The sequence below is a fragment of the Chenopodium quinoa genome, unplaced genomic scaffold (assembly GCF_001683475.1).
Source record: "Chenopodium quinoa cultivar QQ74 unplaced genomic scaffold, ASM168347v1, whole genome shotgun sequence".
Taxonomy (NCBI): Eukaryota; Viridiplantae; Streptophyta; class Magnoliopsida; order Caryophyllales; family Amaranthaceae; genus Chenopodium; species Chenopodium quinoa.
In genome coordinates, this window is record NW_018744501.1 from 1679642 (window position 1) to 1703707 (window position 24066).

Genomic DNA, 24066 nt, shown 5'->3' on the forward strand with positions numbered 1-24066 from the left:
TCTCATGTAAATGATATATACTTGTATTTTTTTTTTCTTATGGTGTCGGGGCAATCGCTAAATCCCCCTCTAGGAATCCAGCCGTCACCTAAAGTAAGGACTCGAATGATTCAACCTATGACCCAAATTAGCTTGAAAATGACTCGAAATTGACCCAAAACCAAAGATCTACATGACCTGACCCAAAGTGGAGTCGACTCGATCTTGACTTGATACCCCAATGTGACCCGACCCGACTGTACCCCTACCCGAAGTTAACCCGATACGCCAAGTGACTTGACCTAAACCCGATTTGATTACATGTTGAATCGAACTTCACCTGGCCTGATATGACTCGACCCATACCGACCTGAAGGACTCGATTGCTAGGTCTAGAAACACATAAGGGCCTCAATATGACTCGGTTGTTGATTGTCAAATACGGAGTACCCCATTAAAATACTTCGTATTACTGTTTGAGGTACCCAACTCATGCTCAACCAGTCAAACGACTCAAACCCCTATTGGGACAGTACAGATCAATTTTGGTGGATCATTCCGCAAATCCTAATTCAACACCGTTTGTTAAGTTGCTGCAACCTTCAAAAATTAAATTAAATCCAACCTTCTTAACTACTGCTAACTCAACCAGTCAACCGAAACCTCTAACCTTCATCAATGGCGGAACAAACCTCTGTTCCCGAAAACCCCCAAAACACCCCTGTTCCCGAAAATCTCCTACATTTTGGGAAGCTTCAATTCGGGTAATTTCAATTTTATATACTTCATCTTTCCTAAAATTTTCAACTCTTCTGCAAATATCCCCAATTATTTTTTCGAATTTGTTTTGCAGCTGCGAGCATTACAAGAGACGATGCCGAATTCGAGCACCATGTTGTTATCGCATTTTTACCTGCCGCCATTGTCACAACGAAGCTATAGTAAGTTTTAACAAATTCTCGCTCTTAATAATTTGTATTTGTTTTTCAATTTTGGATAAATTGGTGATTTGGGATTTTGTTGATTGAAATTAGAACTCTTTGAGCAATGTTAAGGAGCATCATGAGATTAATCGGCGTGATATTAAACAAGTAAAATTTCCCAACTTTTTTTTCTTGTAATTTCTTAAGTATTTGTTTTTGGATTGAGGGTTTGATTATTTGGGGATTTATTGCAGGTTGTTTGTGCAGTTTGTGAATTTGAACAACCGGTTAGTTTTTCATTTTCTTTTCAGTAATTTTTTATTTAATAGGAAGGTTTAACAAGAATTGATCAACTATTGTTGGCAAAACAAAGATTATTCCAATTTGCTATTATGATTTGGATACTAATGGAAGAAAGCAATATGATTTGTAACGATTTTTGAGTCGGGGTTTGTATTAATTGGTGTGTTATAAGATAAGGAGGGTGATAGAGAGAAATAAAGACATAGCCAAATGTGATGAGTAGAAATAGAGATAAAGGATGTGCAAAAAAAAAGGAAAGGTTGGAATAGTCGCGAAACATTCTAAAATAGTAATTGTTGCTATATTAGGGGAACAGAAGAATTATATTATACTGACAATAACTAAGATGGTTATTATTTGATAATTTTTTGAATTGGATTATTAGTTTTTCATTTCTATCGTATTGGTAAATAACAGAAAAAAGATACTTATTATTTGTTTTATGCTGTATTTCGGTGTACAGGTAGCAAAGGTCTGCTGTAGTTGTGGCGTTAACATGGGTGAGTATTTTTGTGAGGTGTGCAACTTCTATGATGATGAGGTATGAACTAATTGCTTTTCACCCTCTTCCTCATCATCTTCTTTTTATTTATGGCAAAAGCTGTGAAATAGTGATCTACATTGCCTTTGCATTGGCTTGCAATAATTGATTTTTTTTACAGATTGAGAAAAAACAATTTCATTGCACTGAGTGTGGAATTTGTAGGTCAACATCGTTATCTAGCTCAAACTTTTTTTTATTTTATTTTTTGTTTTGTTTTGTTTCTGTGCTGTTTTTAACTTTGATTGTCATTGTCAACTGCAATGCTCATTCAAATTTCAGGGTTGGTGGGCGTGAGAACTTCTTTCACTGTCCAAAGTGTGGTATGCCTTAATAGCCGTTGTTGGTAAATTCTGACATTTAGTGTCTTACCATATTATTGCTTGTGCGCTTAGTGCATTTCTACTTTTCCTTGTTTTGTTCATGTTCACACTGTTATTTTTCTTATTTGTTATCTTCTTTATTTTTAGTGCAAAATTATACCACTCCTGATGGTTTAAGCTGGTTTTAGGGCCCTTAGCTTACTGATTGGTCGTGAACTTATAAGTTATAATTATATTAAGCTTTATTGATAATCACAAAGAAAACAAGCACTGGTTGTTCACTTCACTGGTTGAGTGCTTTGGTTTTTGCCTTTTGTTTGTCCATGTACCAGACAATCAATGTGGTGGTGCACTGGTTGTTCATGTTCAAAGTGTTTTAAATATATAGTTTAGGAAGAATGTGTCGCGTGGGCTGGATTAGTTAAGGGGATCTATAGACATATATTTATGAATCTATCATAAACAACAATATACTGCTTGTAGGATGCTTCCTCAGACAATTCTATTGGGTTACATATGAGTCTCAATTAAAGCTCTTTTATTGGTGGGCACACAAATGATCAAACCGTGACAAGAGATGACAACTTAGATCAATTAGTAGGAAGATTTTTCTTCTCTCTTTCTATTTTTCATTAAATTTAAAATAAAATTACAATTATATATTTACTGATTTTATTTCTACACTAAAATGCATTAATTAAGGAAATTTTAGACAAAGTCATTCTTTCCTTATCTTCCTCCTTTGGCCCGCTACCATGAAGCTACATTCCCAACTTGGGTTATGCTTGAGGTGATTTAAGTCAACCTCGCTTTGAGCTCAGCCCATGTTTGTGGTTTGATTCGACCCATGCTTATGTGTGCGACCCTGTAAGGTTACTTCATACTTCCTCCGTTTTTCTTTAATTACACCATTTGGGTAGGACACAAAGATTAAGAATGGAATTAAATAACCAAAATACCCATGTGATTACAAACAAAGGAAAGAGAGTAAAGTGAGGTAACAAGGGTAATTATCAAACGTAAGGGTAAGATGAGTATTTGGTATGTGAACACAAACAAAAAGTGTATGTGAGCATACCTAAAATAGAAATAGTGCAACTTTCTAAAGAGGAAAATGGTGCAATTATAAAGGAGGAATTATTAAGTTGCAAGCCCATTTACACTAAACTGGCTAATCGATATTGGCTCTTAGCTATATGTGTTGATTACTTAATATAACTTTTTTTGTCATTTGTATTTGATCCTATAAACATAAAACATTCATTTAGAGTACGTAATGCACATTGTTTTAAGGACACACTTCCAAAAAAATTTAATCGATGTGATGAATTTTAAAGCTTGATGATGACACTTGGATCATCAGTTGATGCTGTTTCTTTGTTTTTCCCTTACCACTAAAGGCTGATCATTCAAAATCTTTTGAAGGTATAAGTAGTGTAATTTCGAGAAATGGCCATGACCATGTTTTCATTATTGTGGCCACTTTAAAGTAATGATTCTAACCTTGATGATTGACTATGAGCTGTAATATGTAAATTAGGTCCATGCCTTAAATGTTATTTGTCACCCCTCATTAATGATCACTCATATAATTCTGTAAGAAAGAGAATTTTGTATCATCAAGTGAGGTTTAGTTATAGACATTTTCCTTATCTAGTGTTAAGCTAGTGCTTTGGGTCCTTTACTAGCTGGTCTTGTGATCCATAAGCTTAATTTATGATCTTTCTAGTCAAACTTTAGTTGCATTAGAGATTCTCAGATTCATAATGACTTGCATTTCTTCCTAATTAATTTATACTCTCTTTATTGTTCTTCTTTTCTTTCCCATCTTACTCAGAGTAGGGCTCCACTGGCCTCTTAATGCCAAATAGTACTTGTGGGTTTAGTGTCTTGGAGAGGGTGGTAAAACAATCAAGTGTCACTTTAGGCTTCAAAACCTCATGGATTATGTGACCATTACCCTGGTATGGTGGTGAGGGGACACGTAGGTCCATTTTTTTGTGTTTGTAGCGGTTCGTAAATTTCTTAAGTTGCCTTCCCCAAAATAAATGTCTTTCTAAAGCCTTTAGTGAAGCTTGCATGTAATTATTTTTGTTCATGAGATTTCATTTTGTTCCTGTGAGTTTAATTTCAGTGTTATAATTTTGTTTTTGAACAAGTGTATTGGTTATCTCTTCTCACTTTTCCTAATTCTCAAGGTTCCCATCAGTTGCTATACTTCTGGGATTTGGATAGCGGTCCATTACTTTTCTTTCACTTGCATATTTTCTTTAGCTGCTATTTCTCACAACATTCATAATTCAATCTTTAAGAAATCAGAATTTTAAAACCATGTTTCTTGCATGCAAGGCATTCTTTTTCTTGTCCTCATCTCTCTTCCATGGCTTGCTTTGTAATTAACTCCCTACCCCTAACTTTTCTTTTCTCATTTTGGCTATCACTATATTGTAAATTTGTAGCCAATCACTTGTCATATGCATTTTAATTTTTTAAATGTAAATGCTTGTTGAGATGACTGATCATTAGGTTATAGAAGAGTGACATGGGTGAAATGTTGGTACTAATTTGGGTTATTTGCATTGGTGCCATTTCAAATGATTTGGCAAGGTGAGAGATTTATTCCTTAATTTTTTAATTTTTTTTTTACTGTAAGTACAGGTTCTTGCTATACTGTGAGCCTGCGTGACAACCACGAGTGTGTGGAAGACTCTATGAAGAATTCTTGCCCTATCTGCTACGAGGTCTGATTCCCAGTTGTTAAATATGTACAGTTAAGAAACATAAGTATTTGTTGTGTTGTCCTGATCATGTTGCATCGTGTTGACAGTACCTTTTTGACTCAACCAAAGGCACACTAGTTATGAGATGTGGACATACAATACACATGGGTTGTTATGAAGAGATGTTGAATCAGCAGCAGTAAGCCCATTGCATCTTCTTTATCCCCATGTCTTTTGCTAAATTTTTTTTCCTTTTCCCAATGTCAGAATATCATCCCACCCTCCTCTTCTGAGTGGAATTTGTCAAAACTTGGTAAATTTAATTTTTCATGATATTGATTTGAGACATCGCTGCAGTAATTTTGTTCTAAGTAGATCTAGGAGAGTAGAATTGAGGAGTACAAACTACAAAGAAAATAAGCAAAGGCTACTAGATTGGTCTGATAACAATTAGTTCAGCAGGGTTGTTACTTTGCTCGTTTATCATAAGCTATTAGCATGTTTCCAAGAAAGACTTCTAAGTGCTTCTCCACCGCCGCCTTGCTCTAATGAATATCTCTGTACTATGTAGTAAGAAACTTATCTATATTGTAAAATTTTCTTGCCAAAAGCCCAAGATTCAAGCTCATTAAATTTCATATACCATGACACAAACTTTTTCTTTGTTACTTGAAAGATGGACCATGGTCTTTCACTGTTGAAGTGAGATGCCCTGCGTTAAAGGGAAGAGTATTATCAATTATGTGAAGTCCAAAAATATTAGTCGGAGATCATAAAATATGCCATATATTCCTTTATTCATCATTGTGAAAATAACTGCAGCTTTCTTGTAATATCAAATGAATGTCACGGTCTTCCATTCACTTCTGTATTGGCTTTTGTGAACTATGACTATCTATTTGTGAAACGTTGCCCAACATAATGGATAATGTTGTTCGTATGATTGTATTGAGGCAAATATATTGAAGGCATATTCTAACACTTCTGAACCTCTATTCAAATGTTCACGACTTTTCGTTTAAAACCATAGAAAGCTAATATGAAGTGCTGCCTAAAGGTAGACGAAATCGTTTTTATAATGTAGATGGAGCAGAGACTTGATCTTCCCTCACTTCCCTCTTTTTTTCCTGTCCATTATTTAATTTTATTTTTTTGTCAAAAATGACGAGATCATTACACATTGGTTGGTTTGAAATTGTTTTCTGTCCTTTGCATTCCTTCTTTTTAAATAGATTTTGATTATATGTATCGTTTTCTGTATTTTGATGCTACTATTCCTTCATGGATCAGGTATCGATGCCCCTTATGCTCCAAGTCAAGTATGGACATGGCAAGAAACTGGGAAAAATTGGATGAGGAGGTGACAAGTTATTTTATTTGTTTAAATTTCATATTTCATTTTCTTCCTTGGAAATTTGAAATTTTACTAACTTGATTTAGTTGTTGTTCAAATTAATGAGCATACATATCCATCTACTGAAAGCATATGCATGAACTGTATTGGTATCTGAAGTGAAGCCAGAATATGGTATAAGAAACACAGAATATTGATCCTTTATTATTGTGCTTGTTCGTAAAAATATCAGATGTGTGAGTATACAATTTCAGAGATAAGTAATGTAAAAGAGACATTGGCGGATAGATAATGGTAGTTACATAAGATTACTATATGTGTTTTCTAGGGCACCTTTATACTTATTTCATGGTGTAGCTAAAATTGCATCTGTCATTTTGTTAGCTTATTTCTGCTGTACTGCTGTAATGGCATGGTTGTGAATGGTGCTGTTTTCTTCTCATAGGGAAAAAAAAAATTAATAATAAAAAAAATAAAAATAAAAATAAAAATAAAATTCCTGAAAGAGATGTTTGAGGTCTCTAACAGTGTGTTTGGATAAATTTGGGGGGAGGAAAAGAAAGGGAGGGAGGAGAAGGGGTGGGAAGGGAAGGGGAGGGAAGAATGAAGAGTTTTCCTTCCAAATTAATTTCTTGCAATTTGATCCCTCCATTTCTTTCCCCTCCAATTTCCTTCCTTCCTCATTTGTTATCCAAGTGAGAGTCTATCCCTCAATTTCTCTTCCCTTCCTTTCCCTCCATTTCCTTCAATCCAAACAAAGTGTAAGTCTCTTTCAAGTTCAAGGATATAAGATTGCTACTAGAAAAATTGATTTTACTGAAAGAATTCAGGATATTATCAAGGAATGATAGTGTTTAAAGAGTGTCTTTAGCTGTGAGTAGTTCCCCACTCCCTTCCCCTTCCCCCCCTACAAACTTATTCTCTTTATTTTATATTTTGATTATGGAGAGGTTTTTGACTGTTTTTACGTATGCAATACTTGTTTTACCACACTATTAAGCTGTGAACAGAAGGAAGAGGTGCAATTATTGACTTGTGTCGGGTGGACCTCCATTGTGTGTTTTTGAAGAACATTATTCTTGCTAAGACACCATACTTTTTCCAGTGAGTAAATATCAATTTCTAATCTCTTAGAACACATTAAAGAGGCCATACTCTTTTCATTCTAATCTCTCCCAATAAAAACATGGCCTCTGTTTATTGGTTTGCTTGTTGAAATTGGCAACTTCTTGCCTGCCAACTTTTCCCCGTTAAACTCCTTATTGGTTCTGGCTAATGCAATCTGCTGATTGCTAATGCTAACTGCACTGCTAATTGTTGATTGTTGATGTCCTCATGTGTGAATCTGTTAAAATTTTAGCAGATTGGGTCTGAAAGTTCCATATTTACTGATAATGCCCATAGAAGTGGGGCTTGAGGTTATAGGTTGCTTGATTGTAAAAAGCTATCATTATGATGTGGTGTGTGGTTTAAGGGATGGTTAATTTCCCTTCAATGTTTTATTTCTTGAAAACATGGCTTGTAAAACAATATAATACGCCACTTTATTAATTTAGTGGTATCTTGAAAAGACTATAGTAATTTAAGACATGTTCATCATGATTTATCTCAAGATTTTGGTCAATTGATTGCCGCATGACACTTAATTTTACTGGTGAATTACCAAGTTACCAACTATCCCTGAATCATTCTTCACAAATCAAATTGCACTTCTCAATCTTTTTTTTTTTTTTTTTTTTTTGGTTTTTTTTGTTGGCTGGCTCTTCATAAACTTCTCTACCAATTTATCCAAATTAGAGGAAAGGTATATATGTCCAATTTGGATCTCTGTTGGATTCTTGTCCATAGCTGGATTCTTACTATATGCATTTTGTTGTCATTATCTTGTTATTTTGTACTGGTGCTTTGCTGGTGGTTAGTTCCTGTAGGCCTGCAGCAGCAGCTGCTGTACTTGTCTGTTCTCTTGTTGTAGCATTGATTTTTAGCTTCAACCTGACCAATATGGTCGCCATGAAAGTCATGATGCATTTTCTAGGCGACTCTTAGATGCTTGTGTTCTTTATGTACTTTCTTATCTAGGAGGCTACGTGTCCTGAGAGATATAGTTACGTTAATGTCAATTTCTCTTTCTGAGATGGATATGTAATTTGGTTTACTAAATATTTTATGTGGATTGCAGATTGAAGCTACTATCATGCCTGATGAGTATCGATATGAGGTACCACTTATTCTGGTTTTGTACTTTTGTTGTGATTGTTTCTCTTGAACTTTTCGACCCTTCAAGCCCTTTATCTCAAAGGCAACTAGAGTAACGACCAGAGGAAGGTTATTCTAAGCCGTCCACTATAATTCTTTAATATACAACTTTAGTGAGGCTGAGGCGTGGAGCCAGTGTTGATGGTATATGCTCCATGGCTCACTACTCTGAATCTGCATTTGTAATGTATCTTGAAGGTGCTAGTGAATAGCTCCACTACAGGGACGTTTCTGCTATACCTATAGAGGACTAGTGTTAAGGATAAAATTCTAGGCAGGTAGATCACTTGTGAGATTTCCTTGAGATTTTAGTCTTATTTATTCTACCAATCTTCCTACAGTTGTCTTTGAGGTTGAATTCTTGAGAAATGAGAAATTATAGAATAAGAGATGTACCCAACAACAAATACTAAAGGGTCAGTTAGGAGAGAAGGGATGGGTCAAATAATAATTATCATAAAAATTCACATGAGTGTTTTTCTAATTGCATATGGACTTCTATGCTCCTCAGACTAGGGTAATCAGTTTGGATTCGGGTATTTGTTCTAAAGAGTTAGGTTTGTCGACTTTATGAAAGGCTTCGTTGTTATAGACTTATGAATTCAAAATGAAGTAACAATTGCTCATAAACATGTCAGAGTGTCATGTACCTGACATAGGTACATTTGAGGTGAAACGACAAAACCAAGTATAGCATCGCAGGACTTCATCTGTTACCCATTTTTTGTAAACTGTAAAACATGCTCATTGTCCTAGTAGGATCTGCAGAAATGCTGTAGTATAAAATGACCAATAATACTCTGTAGTTGAATGTTTTGAATGTGACTATGAACTTGGCACATATCAAAAGCTGTGAACTTGAATATATTCTCAGGTTCCTGACATGTGTAGTTGAATATTATTTTACCATATGCTATTGTTATTAATCATGTTGGATCAATAGCCATAGTAATATCATACTGTAATCCATTTGCTGTCACATTGATAATCGGCCCTTTTTGTAAAAGACTAAAATTGTTGGATTAATATGACATTCGTGAACTCCCAATCACAAAGAATATTTTGAATAAATCTACCATATGATATTATGGAAATGTTTTGGAACTGAGGAATTTTTCTGAACACCAAAATTGGTAAATGTGATTATTATATCTATTCTCATTTGAGTGAACAAGATATTGATACAGGAAGAAATTTTTGCAGGTATCAATCCTCTGCAATGATTGCAGTGTTACAAGCATAGTGAAATTCCACATATTTGGGCACAAGTGCAGTCATTGCAATTCATATAATACTCGTGTAACACAAAAGCAAATTCCTCAGGAGGAGTCGACATCAGATAACTGATTCATTCGTCCACATCAATTTTGTAGTAGACATTAAAACACTGCTATTATACAAGCATTCAGATTGGCTTCTGTTTGTAATATTCTAGCTTTGAGTTTCTTGGATGGTCAGGTTCTGCAGTGGTTGTTGTTAGCAACATTGATCATTGTTCGCTGGAAAGTATTCAGCAGCTAGAATTAAGTCGATTTACCAATAGGCACAAGGTTTTATTATGTATGAAATTCATTTTGTTCTTGTGGGACAGAGAGGCTGGTTATTATTAAAGTAATATTAACATTTTGCAGAAGATGAAAAAATGTCACTCACATTGTTTGCTTATATGGTACACTATTATCTCTATGTAACTCAGGTATCCCCTCTATCACTTAAAGATTGTCACGTTAACATCTGGAGCCTTCTTAAAGGTCATCCCCACAATCTTTCTTGAATAACTTGATAGAGTAAATCAAGGAATGGACAATTTTAATGGACCGAGGGTGTAGAATGGTGCACCAACGTATGCTAGCCATTATGTTTATCCTTTCCATTCTGAATCACGTTAACAAAATTGAATGAATCCAATTTAATCTAGTTTCATACACCTATAGCCATTATGTAGAAATGGTGAAGTAGTACATCAACATTTTTCTACAAATGAAAGAATCACATTTGAATATTATAATAATCGATCGAAGGATATAGAGTTAGTGAAGGATCTCACATCTTATGAGATGAGAAAGAAAGAGAATGACAGTAAGATAGTGGTAAGATCCACACCGCCTAGGTAGATGAGTCAGATAAAGAAAAATTAAGGTAACATGACACTTATTTGAGGAATGGTCAAAATACTAAAGACAAATAGTTGAGGACATATGGAGTATGTGACTGCATTTCCAAACTACAGTGGGGAACATTGAGGTTTAGGAACCGAATTGGAAGTCATGTACAGATTTTTTTTTTTTTTTTTTTTTTTTTTCTCCGGTGTTTAGAGAGTCACAAGGACAGGGGTGAGAATCGATCCCAAGATATCCTAGAATCGGGAGGGAGCCAGGAGATATGTGGTGGATTATAACTTTAACATAACTTTGGTAAACATAAGACACGCGGAGAAGACTTTGCAACATGATATCCAACCAAACCTCTTCAATTAGCATCAGAAACTATGTATTACGTAAACCTTTTCAACATGATATTCCTTTTTGTTATCCATATATGCTTTTTTTCTTCAATAGTAAAAGGAGTTACTTGTCTTCTTCGTAAGAAAGTGATGAGACGGATTCGAGTGTTGACCCTTCACATCTTGTAAAGCCATTTATAAATTGTAATAGAGGTTTTCTTAAATAGGTCATGTTTAGTTCACTTGATTTTTATTTAAAAAAAGTTACTAAAGATGGTTATAAATAATGAATAATTGTGATAGATTTTGTTATACTTTTACAAAGTGGTTGAATATAAGGTTATATGCATCTGGACCTCATTATTCAAGGCTTTAACTATGTCTTTGAAATGGAGGGAGCGGAGTAATTCAAAACGTAAATGGTGAGGCCTTAATCATGATCATCCAAAAATGGCATCAATCAAAAGTTAGGTTGTTAATAAAAATCCTTAAACCAGTCTAGAGACAAAATATCAAATCGATACTACACATTACTAGTAGTATTAACGTGTAACATGTTCTATATGGTGTTGCATGTACTCCTCAGTCCCACTTAAATTGCCCCCACTTGATCAACTTTTGTGAGGTAATACAATTCAGTGGAACGAAGGGAGTACCATAATCAGTATAATGCGTGCCTTTTTTTTTGCTATGGTAATAGTAGTGGCGTAAGGTCATGTTCTTTTGAATTTCTAAGCATATTTTAGCAGAGCAGAGCAAACTACTAATACTAAGCGAGCATGGCGCAGTAGAGCAGATTTCAACAAAGCAGATCATAACAGTTCAAAAGAACAGAGCCTAAGGAGATAAATCTTAAGACAAGACTTGATAATCTAATTGTCAAAGGCATAATATAAGAATCATTAAAAAAAGCTCCTTTTGTCTAGCTTCACAATTTCGAGAATAGCATCCCTCTCATATTTTTTTTATTTTAACCTTGACAATGATATTGTAAGTTTGTAACAACGAACCCTTTTTCAACTCCTATATATTATGCACATATATATCCAAGGTGCCCTAATCCAAATAAATATCACCAACACTTCAAACAAAGAAAGAGATCGATCGAGGTGAGGCATCGACATAATTCGATCATTGTGATAGTCATGGACACCTTAAGGCCGTTAGTAGATGAAAAGCCGGTGGTTATATTTAGCAAGAATAGTACAGATCCAGTGAGCCATTCTATGAAGCATCTATTTATAAGCTATGGTGCAAATCCCATAGTGTACGAGCTAAACGAGCTATCGAATAGACAAGAAGTTGAAAATGCCCTAGGAACGATGGGGCACGTACCAAGTGTTCCGGCCATCTTCATTGGAGGGAACTTTATTGGTGGTGCAAACGACGTTATTAGCCTACAAGTTCGCGGAGAACTAGCCCAAAGGTTGATTGATGCTCGAGCCATTTGGGTTTGGAATGGGGATCGGTAATTATTAGTGGTTGTTTTTAAAACCGATAGTAGTTAAGGCAGTACTTACATATAGCCGGGTTTAGCTTCTAACCAATTGCATATAATAATATTGTACCTATTAGGGTATTATAATACTTTAGTAACTAATTAATAATCATATATGATGCTTCATGCATTTGCATATTATGGTGAGGCATATGTATAATGTACATAATATTCGAGCTTAGTAACTTATAATGTTAAATTTGCACTATTTAGTAATTATGTTTACGAGTTAACTTATGCGACATGGAATATAATTTCTTTGACAAATGACTTTTATAATGAAACATCTAATTGGTTAATTTTCATGTTAAAGTGTTCGTAATTTGGATATGATACGAGGACATATATATATATATATATATATATATATATATATATAGAGTGTGGATCACGTGAAAACAAGATTAAAACTGAAAACTGAAAACATGCAATCTCTACCGTAGATTATGATCTATTACTCACCCCTCATCTAACGGTTCAGATTTTTCCCCCAAATTAAAGCAAAATGATAGCAATTTCTCTCTCCTCCTTCATTTGCACGTAACTTTTTCCTCCTCTATTTTCTCTCTCCTACTTTCTCTCTGCTACTTTCTCTCTCCTACTTTTCCAATTCTTCTACCAATTTCATGCTACTAATTCAAATCTAGCTTCAATTACTTTGATTTTCAGCAATTTCTTAGCTCTACAATCTATTATCAAGTAAGTTATTTGTGTTAATTTCGTTATTTTGCTTGATTTGAGTACTTAATTTCGTAATTTTTGTTTCACTTTTTCAACCAAATTTAACTCGTTTTTGCTAGATTTTGATTCATTTCATTGATTTTGAGTTTTGTTTTTTTTGGATTGAAATTGCAGTAAATCGTTGATTAAGCAGACGAGAACTCGAATCAAAGTTGTCCGACGAATGAAATGCGACGGAGAAGTTTTTGAGGAAAGACATTGCTGATCTGCTTGCTAATGACCTCGAGAAGAACGCTTATGGAAGAGTGAGTGTGTTTTTCCGTTATTTTTTTAGCTTAACGATTTGAATTTTGATAATTGATGAATTTTTTTAATGTTTATTTGAATTTTTCCATTGTACATATGATGAAAAATGTTGGTGCATCAGAATATTGTATTGTCTTTGTTTATATTTTAATTTTGTCGATTAATTTTGACCGAAAAGCATGTTTGCTTGAATTTTGCGAGAGTTGAATTATTCATTTCTATTGAATTTGTAATTTGACTGTCAACATTTGAGGTGTTACTTAGGTCTAAAATTAATCTTCTAATGAGTAAATTAGGTTTGAGTAAATTAGAAAATCATAGGAGTACATGTTTTTATTTTCTTAGTCATAGGAGTATATGTTTAGAACTAATGGCAGAAGCTCCATTAGAAGCCTTGCCAATTTGCTAGAAGCGAGTTGAATACCCCTTAAGCTTCTTCATCCATTACAGGAGTATTGAACATGTTTTAAAGATTATGAACACCAGGGTTGCAAACTGGAAATTTCTCCTCGTTGTTTTGATACCTGTCTGATTTATTGAACTGTTCAACATGATATAGCGTTTAAGTTTGGTATGAAATTTCTGCAATTCTGTTATCTTAGGATTATTTGCTTAGGAATTAGGACTTGTTTAATATGTTTCTTCCGGATGTCAATTGATGGCCTTGTATTGGCACTTGGGGAATGGTTTATGATAGTGTATTGATGTTGTACTAGTACTTCTGCTCTGGCTCTTAGAATTCTTTTTTTTTTATCTATTGTTCAGTCATTTGCTGTACTGATTCCATCTTTTTCAATAATAGTGTGCCCGTTCAAGTGATATATGGCTTACGTTGTTGCTATATCTGTATTGACTAAGCCTTGAATAATGTCCAGCAGCTTATAGAATGTGTTTGATGCTTTGATATGTATGAATCACGTGTTGCATTTCTGCATTTTTCTGGTTTACACTTAATTGACATTTGATGCCTGAATTATATTACAATGTATAAAATTTCTGTGAGCTGTTAACTTTGTTCCATTCCAGCTATTAAAATTCTGTTGCTTTTTGTGTGTTATTGCCTTCTAAATTTTGGATTTTCTTACATTGGTAATGGTGATAGTTACATTGTGTTTTTGGCTTGTTGCTAATCAATCACCCTTTCATTATTTCAGTGCAAGTTCTGTGGCAGGGAGGGTACTATTACAATGTTACCAAAATCTGGCTGCTATCTAACAGGTGATGACTGACTGTGAAGCAGGAAAGTTTGTCCGTTTGATGAGCTTTGACTGTCGGGTTTGGAGCCAGTGGACTACTCCTTTGGTGGTGACAAGGAGGAGCAGCAGAAATTATCTTATGATAAGGAGCAGCAGGAGAAGTTATCTGATGACAAGGAGGCCGGAGAAGGAGAAGTTATCTGATGATAGTTACCTTACTTTTGTAAATAGTGACATCTATATAAATATGGTCAATGTTGTCAAAATTTATATAATTACCTTATTTTTATATATAGTGACCTTCGTTATTTTTATATATAGTGGCCTCTGTATAAATGTGGTCAAAATTGATATAGTTACCTTATTTTTGTATATAGTGACCTTTATGTAAATATGCTCAAAATTGATATAGTTACCCTATTTTTGTATATAGTGACCTCTAAGTAAATATTCTAAAAATTGATATAGTTATCTTATTTTTGTATATAGTGACCTTTATGTAAATATGATCAAAATTTATATAGCTATCCTATTTTTGTATATAGTTACGTTATTTTTATATATAGTGACTTTATGTAAATATCGTCAATTTAGATAAAGTTACCTTATTTTAGCATGTAGTGACCTTTAAAACGTTGCGTTTGTCAAAAAAAAAAAAAAAAAAAAAAAAAAAAAAAAAAACCTTTAAAACAGTTGAATTAATTATATGTAAGGTTGGAATGATCTTAGGGCTTTAGAACCGTCTGATCTTTTGTGCTAGTAATGAATGGCTAAGATTGCTTGTTTTTAGTTTTCACCATAAGCTCTGTTTTTAGCGGAACCTCCCCGTATATATATATATATATATATATATATATATATATATATATATATATATAATGTATGTAAACAATTAGATGGAAATTAGATGCTTGGATTGAGGTTGTTGATCTAAAAATATATGTTTGCGGATTTCTCAACGTAATTATCTTTGTGATTGTAGCATCTATGAGGATCCCTGCGTATATTGCGGGATGAATGTGAGTTTAAAACAATGGAAGGCATTAGTGTACGAAGTGCCAATAGCTCGTGAACAAACTTGCTCAAAGCTTGTTTAAATCGTTCATAAACAAATGGGGTCAAAAAAAAATTTCAAGCTTGTTTAATCAACGAGCATGTATGGTGCATCTCAAACAACTTAATACTCGAATTTTTAAGGTTCACGGATAACTCGTTTAGGTATGTTTTTTTCTTAAAAAAGACCTATTTATTAATAAAAAGCCTGCATATACAGATGAAATATAAATTTATTCAACAAATAATACATAAAAACAAATCAAACAAAAGTTTTCGTCACTGAAGCCACGATTGTTGAATATATCTTGGATTGTATTACATCTCTTGCACACTTCACTAGAATATACAACCATTTTCAGAGAGATAGTCTAATAATACTACATGATTTCATACCAACAAATTAAATCAATTATAGGGCAGAAGAAGATAGAAATTTTTTTTATAGACTCTAATCCACAATAATTACTTAAGTAAGAACAAAACACTACAATAACAACCAACAACCCCACCATAGAGAGACTGGTACATCTACACTACTCATGTTGATTTATTGATTAACAATGAAAATTTAAAGAGATACAAAGAGAATGGGTTAGAAATAGTCGAATTCCCAAAGAAAGCAGACTATTTTTGACTTAACAACCAATAAATATTAAACCCTAAACAAAGAGTCGGATAAATAGTTTTTTTTATTGTTATTTTTATTTATTTATTTATTTATTTATTATATATATATATATATATATATATATATATATATATATATAGGTTGTTTAGAATTTGAGGAACTAAGATTTGAATAGTTGTGGTTAAAAGTTGACAAAATAAACTATGAAATTATTATATAGATGGACATCTCTTCTCTGCTTTTTACATAAACAAATTTTTTGTACTTGCGAAAAGTTACCGATTATTAATAAAGTCGGGTCTCTTTGTCGTTAACTTTCTTAAGCCACTATTGATTTTAAAACTATATGATTTTAAGTTGAACAAAAGTAGAAATAGTTATATTGTTTCGGCTAAAACAAATGTGGACTAAAGAATGTCCCTAGTCAAATGAGCTGAAGGCGAGCTCGGTCCAAAAGTCTCTAGGCTGAGAATTTCTTTCACGTACAACAGAGTGTATTAAATGGCCTAGAAGGTTTGCCGATGAATGCCCCTCTGATGTCTAAGTCAGTATTTTAATAAAAAGAGGGAATATTAAATACTATGCAATTTTGTGCTTGAGACTAATAATAGATACTTTAGTAAGGTGGAAATTAGACTAATTATACTCATGGGGTAGTAAATAATGCGGGCTATGACGCGTAGTAGGCTTTGAGCGCATGGGCCCTTAGAGAGGCTTGATTGAATTAGGAGCCAATATACATATTTGGCTTATTGGTTTGAGAACCCTTTGAGAATTTAAGGTCCAAAATGAAGTTCATTTTAGCACCCAAACATATACAAAGTATACATTAAAAAAGACAGTTAAGAACGATCCTACTTAGAGAGTACTTTGAGGATTTGATTTAAAACCAGTGTACAAGAGAAATTTAATTTTGTTTTAACATTATCCCAGAAAATCGCTTCTTTTCATATATTAATGATGACTTCAGATTAAAGCTAACCAATGGCGGAGAAGTTATAAATGTCATATGTTGTCCTAAACCTCAAAAATGACTAGATGATATATTATATTAATCTACTTGTCTTTCAACGCCTCGTTGAACCATCAAACTCCTTTTATTATTTACTTTAAATATGTTTAATATATCTACGTTAAAATATTGATACCTTATGATAAAAATCCTACATCCGCCACTATTCTTGTGCTTAAGAGTTTCTACTTTCTAGTAGTGTAGAAAAGTTTAAGTCGTGAAAATAGATCACATGTAGTAACACGTTTTTTTGTTAAATTAGAATGGCATACATAGTCAATTATGACATGAACTTTGTATACTCATAATATGATTAATTTTATATTCCTGCGTTACAATGGTTTTTCCCTACAAGAGTTAAAAAATCTCCGAGACTTGTATCACCGGGAATGAAATAGAATCATGGCCAAGATTCCGAATTCGATAGAGTTTTTGTGAAGCTACAGCAAGAGCAACATCCTGCATGATTTAGGAGCCAAGCTTGCTCAATTTTCCAGACCCAATTGCTAAAGTAGTTGACATTCCATTTTGTACAATGTACCTATCTCAAGAGTCAAGTCGCCGTTTTGTTGATTTTGTTTGTGGTGTATGTCTATCATCCTACTTTGTAATAAGTTATAGTAAACTCGTCTCATAGCCTTAATAAGACATTGCAGGAACGTAGACTATGTTGTAATAGAAGAGTCAAGATATCGAATTTTCGCAGTGTGTGGAAAAAAGCTACAGGCTGAATGATTCCAACAGGCCAGCTTGAAAGCCTTCAGAGTCTAGACTCATCTTGAATTTCGTATAGTTGACATTCCATTCCGTACTGACAATGTACAACTATCTCAAGTCAGCATTTATTCCTCTGTATGTTATGTCATCTTCTTGTCAATTCTCATTTTCGACAAAAGCAGTAGGAAAAAAGGGTTCATAACATGTATCACCATCTCTGATCAGCAGTCGAGTTACCCTTCGAATTAAGTGGCCCTTCACTAAGCATAGAGCTACTTGCATTGTATTTTATTCTGCCTCAAATTCCTTCATGTGCTTGCAGCATGGCCTTGATTCCTCTTTTACTTTTATCACCTGTTATACTCTTTTAGATGTGATCACTAGTCAACCTCAACCGTATTCAGCTGCATCTTCTAGATGAATGCACCTTATATTACTCGGGTTTTCCATGTCGGATTTCATTTCAGATTAAGTCTACCTTAATCACATTAGAAGTGTGCATTGTACCAAACCCAAATCTTTTAGATTTGTAGATAATGAAAAGTTAAAAGTACCTTAGCATCGTGCTAATGTTCAGTCTCAGTAAATCCTGCTGCTGATTTCTGACAAAACATATAAGGCCTTATTAGTATACATAATACTCATTAAAGGCAGAAACCAGAATCTGATTTCAAAGTTCGCTTCTAACAGACTACAAAACATGTTCATCTTCTTTAGCTGATTTTATAAAGAGATCTACTAGAGCTCTCATCCTGAAGTATGACATATGTTTCGGTTTTTTCAGGATGGTAAAGTGAGCATTGACATTTGCATACATGAGCATTATTTTTTGTTTCGTGTGAAAACAATAGGTCCTTCGTTTGGACCTTTCTAGTGGGATGAAGACTGGACTCAGCCTAAGTGATGATTGGGACAAGGGTTTCCTGCACAGCGAACACAAGTAAACTGGCCTCGGGGGTTGTGCCGAGGAAGGCCCCTCCGATGCCGAAGTCAGTACAGTGTTTAGAGAGAGAAAACTATGCAAGAGAGTTAATGCTTGAGGCTTGAAGTGTATGAGTTGAGAGAAAGAGAAGTCAAGGCTTTTATACCTTACTCAAATGGATAAATTGGGCCTTGAGGTCAAATGGGCTTGCCATGTTGAGCGGACCTTTGACTAACTTAGCGTGTATTAGGAGAGTTGAACCTTCTTTTGGGCTTTGTAATTGAATCATTTGTGGATCGGCCCAATTAAAGTTTGACAAGTTGGGGTTTGACTTGCAAAATGGAGAGAAGCAAATGATTAATTAATATTTAATTCATTGTGGTTATTGAGGCAATAACGGCAGTTTGGAGTTAATTGGGAATTTGGATGGTTTAGTGGGCGGTTAATCAGAGAAGAAGAGGGAAAGGTGGAGCATTGAAGTGGAGTTAGTGATGCAGACTCCCAATATTCCGTTTCTGGAAGGTATTTAAGCCACTCGTCCCACATTCTCTCCTGATTTCCTTTTGCTAATTTCGAATTTCTTCTCGCTAATCATCGCTGCTAAACCCTTTTTTTTCACTCGTATTTAGCAATCCGAAGCTGCTAAATCCGAAGCTCGCTAATTTCGAATTTCCTTTTTCTCGCTAATTTCGTATTTAGCAACCTCGGGCTTCCGGATCGGCTAGCACCTTCGGCCAAAGCGTGGCTTCAGCATCTAGGCCTCTGCCTCCTAAGGAAAGGGAATGGCTAGACCGGGTGGCGAACGCGGGCATTATGTCGTCTCCCCCTATTAGCTAGTGGATTGGGAACGATGTTGAGTTCTACTTTGTCGAGCAAATTGAGATTTGCTACGGAATTATGGAGGAAGATGGGTATTGGTGCCGAATGCCCTCTTCGGATGAAAGGATTCGCCGTCCCCCACCAGGCTACATTGGGGTTTACTCCCGTCAGTTGCAGTATGGGCTTCGGTTCCCACTTCACTCTTTTGTAACTTTGGTGCTAAATGGGTAACCCCTGTGAGCATCCGAAGACTGATGTCGTATCTTTGGGTGTGTTTGTTTTTCAGGCTTACGCCAAGCGTCCATTGCTTCTGTTGCATGCATAAGCTAGTCCCGAATGTCCAGGCCAACAAGCACCATGGTCCTGGTTGGTGGCAGATTGAGGATGAAAAAGGCTACCTTTCGGTTTGGCCGAATGACAACTAGGACAAGGACTAGAGGGGTCAATGGATCTGGGTAAGGGCACCCCAGGACGACGAACACCCAAACTACTTCGGTGCGCCGAGGTATCTAAGGCAGCCTGATCCCGAAATGGCCAGCGTTGGTCCTGATGAGTTCTCAGAGGCGGACTTGAAGCAAATGGAACATTTTGGCTGGTCCACCGTACGCGGGGCTGATGGCCGAATGAAGACTGTCCCTACTACTTGGCTACCATGTAGCCATTACATCTTCCAAGAGAAGATGGTTGCTGTCGTCGGCCTCAGCCGAAGATACCAAGGCGGTAATAAGGAGCTCGGCTGGGGCCGATGTAACACCCCAATAATTCTCTCTTTAAAAACCTGTAAATACCTTTAACAATCTGCAAGAGAATTACTGGCGTGCTACCATCACGTGTTCAAACGTTAAGGCTAATTGAGAATTTAGCAGCGGAAAAACTAACTCAGTTATCAATAAGTTTCAAAACCAAAGATCAAAATAGTCTTACAAGTTGGAACCATTAAGGCCCTTATTCAAAACCAATAAAAGTAGTAAATAAATCAAACAAAAGTTTAATTAAATCCAAACTTATGAAATGAAATATACTGTAGAAACATCCAACACTCCACTCAAAATCCCACCACCTTGATGCAAGTTCTGATTATGTATAAATCTGTGATTAATCTGCTCCCCAAAATTACAAGTGTAAAAATTGGATCATTACAAGGTCATTAAAAAGGCGAAGGCCATGACCAGGAAAGAGACACACAAAAGCACGCAATCAGTAACGCTGAGTACATACAAGCTACAAATTATAACAAAGAATCCTTAAAATGTTACTAAAATCAATCAGCACACACAATTTAATTATTGACTCAAACACACGCTTCAACTGTTAACATTACTAAGACTTCACTAATTACTAACAATAATTCATTTCATACATTCATTGATTGGAATAAGCAATAGACAAGGTTGTCTCCCCATGCTACATTTCGGAACATCAATAAAAGAAAAACCCCCATGCCTCCTTTCGGAAACATCAATAAACATCCAATGGCATACGGGCGCGACTCCGTGACCATAGCTAGTATGAGATCTCATCTAACTCCTTATAGTTTTAAAAAGCATTTATAAACAAGAGACTCGTAGATCATACAACCTCTAGAAAGTACACGGCTAATACCCCGTGTACCCCAACCCCTGTTTGTCATTACTCTAGATGTGCACAAATCCAGAGTTTTATTGCTCATCCTTCTTGCACTTTACGTGATTTACCAGTTTAAACTTGATGATGACTAAAATGCAAAACAATACACCCAATCATACATCAATCATTCAAACAATTCAAATTTCCAATTCAATTCTTGATTTATTAGTGACAAACAATATTTAGTATTGAATCCTTTAACTACCTCGGTGTATAAACACCTTAAGTGCATGCATAAGGCACCTCAATCCTCAACCTCGTCTCATAAGACTTTAAATCTCCCTTTACTCATTCCATTTCAATAATCATGAAAGAGTAATATAATAATTCATTTCATATATTCTTGTACCTTTGTCTCTAAGCTCACCTTGCAAGTTATTGCATACATAATACTTACAAGAAAAATTAATACGCATTTCTCATACATGAATCAAACCAATCATCACATTAATAATCAATTAAACTCACTACCAAACAATTTCAACCAATCTACAAGTTTCCTAACATGATTCTAAGTTTTCCAAGTCCTTAAACATATCATGCTCCTAAAGTCAAGGTTTTCGTATCCTTGTACGTACCTTGAGTAAACGAGTTGGTTGGCCACTTTAGGAACTAGAAATCGCCTTCTACAAAGTCCTCTCCTAAGCCAAACAATAATAATTCAATCAATACCAAAGCAATATAATTTACAGCAATACTAACTTACTTTAAAACCCCTTAAACCATTGAAATGATGCTTTTAAATTACTCATAATAGTCTAAGTTAATAATTCAATAATTCAACTATAAGTTTATATGTTAAAATCATGAAAATATAGCTTATAACAAAAAATTCCAGCAACTTTAAAGTAAGGATTATAATCTGGAAATTTAGTTTAAGATTATAAAACAACCTCATAAACATCTCTACTTGAAATAATCATTATATAGTATGTTAGTATGTTAAAAACCTAAAACTCCATCATAAAACCATGATTTAAAATCTTTAAAACCAAGATTAAAAACCTGAAAATTTATTTTAATAGTAGAATGTATGAATACAACAATCTAAACTTGAAATATATAATTAGAATTCAATTAGTTTCATAACGGCTCAATCAAACCTTCAAAATTCAATTAAACAACACTTTAAAACCTTCCTTTTTGCTAGAATTAAAAGCTTATATATTATTCTTAGAATTTCCTGCATAAAAACCTTAAAATACATACTTATTTATGAATTTATAGCAAGTTTAGAGCTTTATAAAAATCTGAAAATTTATTTTAAACATTAAACCTTCATTAAAAATCAACAACCGCCCAAAAACCATACTTAGAGGTTGAATTTGGCCACGAGAGGGTGGTACTCGGTAGTGAGTTTTGCTTAAAACATTGTTTACACATGAAAAACACTATTTTTTTTTTTGTAAAAATCGGACGAGTTAGAATTTAAACGTGATTAAAACGTGATAAAAAAATAATTAAGAACGGAGATCAAAGTTGTTTACGGAAAACTGATAATTTGTTTTTGAATTAAACATCATCATGATCATAGTAGAATTACAATATAATCATGCTTTAATTAAATAACAGGTAGAACACAGTTTAAAACCCCAAAACATGAAAACTAACATTTTTAAGCCCTAATTTTTTGAACAAAATTTCTGAAATTTTAAAGTGTATAATAAGATTCATAAAAATCATAATTTAAGATAAATTATCACATGATTAAACCATTAAAATCAATCAACAATATCATAAAAATAATCATCAAAATAATGAAGGATTAGGGCAAAAATAAGAAGGAAGGAAGAAAGAAAAAGAGAAGAAGAAAAGGAAAAAAAAAATAAAAAAAAAAGAAAAAATGAAGGGAAAATAAAATAAAGAAAACAAAGGAAAATAAATAAAGACTAACCTTTTGTGTGGGGGAAAATTTGGGGGTTCATGGGGTATATAGGAGAACTGTAGGGTAGAATTGGGCCTCATGAAAATAACGAGACAATTAAATAAACAAATGGGTTAGGCTTTGTTTTTATGATAATGGGTTGTAGGATATAGGTTCATTAAATAATTTAGCCTAAAATATTTTTTTGACCCAATTAGTAATTTGAAACTTTTAAAATTAAATTCTGGAAAAATACAAATAAATATTATAAATAAAATAACATTTCGGGGGATTACAGCCGAGGACTATCTTTTATTTCTTTTGTTCTTCGATGTTTGTTTTCTTCGCCGAAGCTAACTGTTGTTTTGTTTTTTCAGTGTTGTACGAAGAGAACTCGGGCATCGATTACGAGGTACTCAAGATCACTCAGTAGAGGAATCCGATCACCAATACTATGTAGATCACTGATTCGAAGGATCGACCTCTTAGCTTGCACGAGAAGTGGTTTCAGATAGTCAGCACAGATGAGTATCAGCAACAGAAACCTTGGTGGAAGAAGAGTGACCCATTCTTTGTTCTGACTGCCGAGGAACAAGCTGCTGCAGCTCGTGTCTCTGCTGCTGGGACTTCAGCTCCTATTGCCGAGCGAGCTAAAACAGCTGCTCCAGGAGTTAAAGGAAGTGAAGACGAAGACGAGCGTCTGCTCAAAAATTCGGTAAACTTTCAAACTCGACTTGTTTGTTCGTTTTTTTTTTTTGTACTTATATGGCTCCTTGCCCCCCTTGTTCCTTCTTCTGCAGTCTGACGAAGAAGAAAGGGACGAGAGAAAGCCTGCTGAAACTGTCCTAGAGTAATCCTCAGTTGAATAAATGTCTAGAAGAGTTGAGTTGTTATCATGT

General features: G+C 34.5%; 1 protein-coding gene and 1 long non-coding RNA gene across 3 annotated transcripts; both read left to right on the forward strand.

Annotated features, from left to right (window-relative positions):
* The first annotated feature begins 470 nt into the window (after nucleotides 1-470).
* On the forward strand, nucleotides 471-10047 carry LOC110697838 (E3 ubiquitin-protein ligase MIEL1-like). Of its 2 annotated transcripts, XM_021875237.1 has the most exons (12): nucleotides 471-743; nucleotides 833-920; nucleotides 1014-1070; nucleotides 1157-1189; nucleotides 1669-1746; nucleotides 1868-1911; nucleotides 2029-2069; nucleotides 4728-4810; nucleotides 4897-4988; nucleotides 6080-6149; nucleotides 8323-8361; nucleotides 9603-10047. In XM_021875237.1, the coding sequence occupies exons 1-12, from the start codon at nucleotides 658-660 to the stop codon at nucleotides 9744-9746; spliced, it is 855 nt and encodes a 284-aa protein (XP_021730929.1). In that variant the 5' UTR covers nucleotides 471-657; the 3' UTR covers nucleotides 9747-10047. The 2 variants fall into 2 exon arrangements, with proteins under 2 accessions (XP_021730929.1, XP_021730931.1); XM_021875239.1 differs by lacking the exons at nucleotides 1868-1911; nucleotides 2029-2069 and having other exon boundaries at nucleotides 1669-1705.
* Nucleotides 10048-12888: 2841 nt separating this feature from the next.
* On the forward strand, nucleotides 12889-14857 carry LOC110697874. The gene is made up of 3 exons (XR_002506599.1): nucleotides 12889-13039; nucleotides 13196-13326; nucleotides 14482-14857. It is a non-coding gene; the product is annotated as an uncharacterized LOC110697874 (long non-coding RNA).
* Nucleotides 14858-24066: the final 9209 nt, after the last annotated feature.